This window comes from Rhincodon typus, chromosome 35 (assembly GCF_021869965.1).
Source record: "Rhincodon typus isolate 14 chromosome 35, sRhiTyp1.1, whole genome shotgun sequence".
NCBI lineage: Eukaryota > Metazoa > Chordata > Chondrichthyes > Orectolobiformes > Rhincodontidae > Rhincodon > Rhincodon typus.
In genome coordinates, this window is record NC_063366.1 from 12,696,560 (window position 1) to 12,701,099 (window position 4,540).

Here is a 4,540-nt window from a genome sequence, read left to right on the forward strand (position 1 = left end):
ACTGCCCCTCCCAGCACCATCACTGTCCCTACAGCACTGTCACCCCCTCCTGCACCATCATCACCGCTCCCCGGCAACACCAACATCACCGCCCCCCCAACACCATCATCACTGCCCCTCCCAGCACCATCACTGTCCCTCCAACATTGTCACCCCGCTCCTACACCAACATCACCCCCTTCTACACCAACATCACCATGCGACCCCCAACACCATCACCACCACCCCACTACACTATAATCACCGCCCCTCCTACACCAACATTGCCTTTTCCTACACCATCTTCACCGCCCCTCCCACATCATCACTGCTCCTCCCACACCATCACCCCTCAACACCATCATCACCGTGCCCCTAACACCATCTTTCTAACAGGATTGGACAGGTTAGATGCAGGGAGGATGTTCCCAATGGTGGGTGTGTCCAGAACCAGGATGAAGATTCGGGGTAGACCACTTAGGACGGAGATGAGGAGACATTTCTTCACCCATAGCGTGGTGAGCCTGTGGAATTCATTCCCACGGGAAGTAGTTCATGCCAAAACACAATGTATTCAAGAGGCAATGAGATATAGCACTTGGGGTGAATGGGATCGAAGGTGAGAAAGCAGGATTCGGCTATTGGGTTGGATGATCAGCCATGATCATGTAGAATGGTGCAGCAGACTCGAAGGGCTGAATGGCCTCCTCCTGCCCCTATCTTCTATGTTTCTATCACCGCGGCCCCCAACACCATCACCACCTCCCACTCAATGACACTTTTGTGGGAACAGCCTCGATCCATAGGCTAATGGGGAGTATCAGCGCTGTATCAGTGCTGCCTTGTGCTCCCATGAGGAGCTTGAGTCATTCATCAAGTTTACCTTTCACCCCAACCTCAAAAAAAAGTCCTTACCCTCAACAACTTTTCCTTTAACTCCTCCCACTTCCTACAAACTAAAGGGGTGGCTATGGGCACCTACATGGGCCCAAGCTACACCTGCCACTTTTTAGGATAGGTGGAACAGTCCCTCTTCCGCTGTTACACCGGCACCATCCCTCACCTCTTCCACCGCCACATCGATGACTGTATTGGCAGCGCCTCGTGCTCCCACAAGGAGCTTGAACAGTTCATCAACTTTACCAACACCTTTCACCCCAACCTTAAAAAAAGACTTGACTACATCTCCTCATCCACCCTCCTGCAAGAATGCAATCCCTTCCTCCCAATTCCTCCGCCTCCGCCACATCTGCTCCCAAGATGGAGCGTTCCACTCCCGGACATCCCAGATGTCCTCCTACTTCAAGGACTGCAATATGCTCCCTTCGTTGATCCACAATGCCCGCAACTGCATCTCTTGCATTTCCTCCACTCCGCCCTCAAATTCCCTCCACCCCTCCCCCCTTACAAAAATGAGGACAGAGTCCCCCTGGTCCTCACGTACCACCCCACCAACCTCCACATCCAATGTATCATCCTCTGCCACTTCCGCCATTTACAATCCGACCCCACCACCAAAGATATATTTCCCTCCCCACCCCTATCTGCCTTCTGTAGGGACCGGTCTCTCCGCGACTCCCTCGTCCGCTCCACACTCCCCACTAGCCCCACCATCCCTGGGCACCTTTCCCTGCAACCGCAGGAAGTGCTACACCTGCCCCTACACCTCACCCCTCACCTCCATCCAAGGCCCAAAGCAAACCTTTTATATCAGACCCGTACGTCCTCCAACCTGGGGCTCCTCTACATCTGTGAGGCCAAGTGGTGACTGATTCGCGGAGGCATCTGCGCTCTGTTCGCTATAATCAACATCACCTTCCAGTCCCCAACCATTTTAACTCCCCCTCCCACTCCCTGGCTGACATGTCCATCCTGGGCCTCCTCCAGTGTCACAGTGACGCCACCCGCAAACTGAAGGAGCAGTACCTCATATTCCGCCTTGGGAGCCTACAGCCTGATGGCCTAAACATGGAATCACCAGTTTCAGAATCTCCCCACCCTCAGCCTCATCCCACCTCTCATCACCACCTCCTTGACCTGATACAACCTGTCCATCTTATTTCCCACCTATCCGCCCCACCCTTCCCACTGACCAATCCCCACTACCCCCTACTTACATCCACCTATCACCATCGCACCTACCTTCCCCCAGTCCCATCCTTCCTCCCTCTGTTTATTTCCCTTCCCCTTCCTTAGTCCTGATGAAGAGTGTAAACCCAAAACATTGAATTCCTGCTCCTCTGATGCTGCCTGACCTGTTGTGTTCATCCAGCTCTGTGTTGACTCTCACTCCTAGGCTTCTGCTGTTCAAAAGGTTTGCTCAGCAACATAAAGTCATAGAGTTGTACAGCACGGAAACAGACCCTTCGCTCCAACTCGTCCATGCCGACCAGATGTCCTAAATTAATCCAGTCCCATTTGCCAGCGTTTGGCCCATACCCCTCCAAACCTTTCCTATTCATGTACCCATCCAGATGACTTTTCAATATTGCAATTGTACCAGCCTCCACCACCTCCTCTGGCAGCTCATTCTATAAGTGCCCCACCCTCTGCGTGTGAAAAAGTTGCCCCTCAGATCCTTTTTAAATCTTTCCCCTCTCACCTTAAAGCTATGGCTTCTATTCCTGGGACATCCCTACCCTGGGGAAAAGACTCTGGATATTCATCCTATCCATGCCCCACATGATTTTATAAGCCTCTAATTTGGCCATCTCTCAGGCTCCACTGCTCCAGGGAAAATAGCCCCAGCCTATTAAGCATCTCCCTAAACCTCAAACCCTCCAGTCCTGGCAACATCCTGGTAGATCTTTTCCAGACACCCTCAAGTTTAACAACACTCTAACTCTTCCTCCAGGTGAAAGATGTCAGTCAAGCCGTCACCCTCAGAATGCCTTAAAACTAAAGAACTATCCCCACCCGCGTCTCCACCCATCAAGCTCCCCTCACCATTTTGGAGATTCCCCTGCTGTTGGTGGGGTTAACCATGAGGATCTCTGTGGTAAGGTGCCCCTCCACAGCCTCAGTCATTTGCTGCACTGTACAGTTGATGTTGTTGTCTTGGATCTTGAACCAGTTGTCAGCATACCACCCGATCAGGAACCAGACGTATTTCTTACCGTACAGCTTCTCTTTGTACACCTGCAGCAGAAGGAGAGATTGTAGTGAGCCGGAAGAGTTGTTAGTATGGTGTGTCAAAAAGCAGAAGGTACAGGGGTGGTTGCGGTGTAACAGTGTCACAGTGAGCAGTCCATCCAATGTCAGGCAGCATTATAATGATATCTGCGTTACTGTGAGGTATTTCCAATGTTACAGTGAAGACAGAAGGATAGCAAACTGTTATATCAAGGTGTTACAATGCAGTCTGTGTAATATTGGAGTTTTACAGTGAACAGTGTTCTATGTCTTACACTGAGAGGTGTATTATATCAGAGTGTCACAGGCAGGACGTGTTAGATGACACTGTCACAGTGAGGGGCGGGTTATGTCAGAATGTCACAGCAAGAGGTGTGCTATATCAGGGTATCACAATGAGGGCTGTGATATACAGAGTCACAGCGAGAGGTGTGATATATCAGAGTCACAGTGAGGGGTGTGATATATCAGTGTCACAGTGAGGGGTGTGTTATATCAGAGTCACAGTGAGGGGTGTGATATATCAGTGACACAGTGAGGGGTGTGATATATCAGTGTCACAGTGAGGAGTGTGATATATCAGAGTGTTACAGTGAGGGGTGTGATATATCAGAGTGTCACAGTGAGGGGTGTGATATATCAGTGACACAGAGAGGGGTGTGATATATCAGTGTCACAGTGAGGGGTGTGATATATCAGAGTCACAGTGAGGGGTGTGATATATCAGAGTGTCACAGTGAGGGGTGTGATATATCAGAGTGTCACAGTGAGGGGTGTGATATATCGGTGACACAGTGAGGGGTGGGATATATCAGCGTCACATGAGGGGTGTGATATATCAGAGTCACAGTGAGGGGTGTGATATATCAGAGTATTACAGCGAGTGTAGCATAATAAAGTGTTGTGCTGAGAGGCATGTTATATCAGTGTGGTACAGAGTGAGGCATATGTATTAGATGGTTTTATTGAGGTCTACATTGGGGTAGCGCTGAAATAAAAACTAAATATGTATTTATATTAAAAACATGGACCTATATCTTTTAGAACTGTCTTCCAATGCGTGTCACCAACGATTATACAGAAATGTAGTAAAATTTGTAACTGGATAATGCACAGTGGTCATTACACAAACAGCAACAAAATACTTCCAACAATAAACCTCTATAAGGTCACCCTTCATGTAGCCCCCAGCATATTCAGCTTCTCCCTGTAGCTCAAATCCTCTAATCCCAGCAACATCCTTGTAAATCGTTTCTGAGCACTTTCAAGTTGCACAACATCCTTCCTATAGCAGCAAGACCAGAATTGAATGCAGTCTTCTGAAAGTATCCTAACCAATGTCCTGTACAGCTGCAACATGACGTCCTATACTCACTGACCAATTGCGTTGGTTTAGGAAGGATTGTCAACTGCTTTGTTAAGAGTGCCA

The 4,540-nt window shown here is 49.3% G+C and overlaps 1 protein-coding gene across 1 annotated transcript in view; it reads right to left on the reverse strand.

Annotated features, from left to right (window-relative positions):
* Window positions 1–3,122, reverse strand: part of gabbr1b (gamma-aminobutyric acid (GABA) B receptor, 1b) — a 52,437-nt gene extending 49,315 nt beyond the window's left edge. The window contains exon 1 of the mRNA XM_048616724.1: window positions 2,926–3,122. Within this exon, the coding sequence (XP_048472681.1) occupies window positions 2,926–3,006 (81 nt within the window). The 5' untranslated portion in view covers window positions 3,007–3,122. The remainder of the gene's footprint in view (window positions 1–2,925) is intronic.
* Between the last annotated feature and the right edge of the window lie 1,418 nt (window positions 3,123–4,540).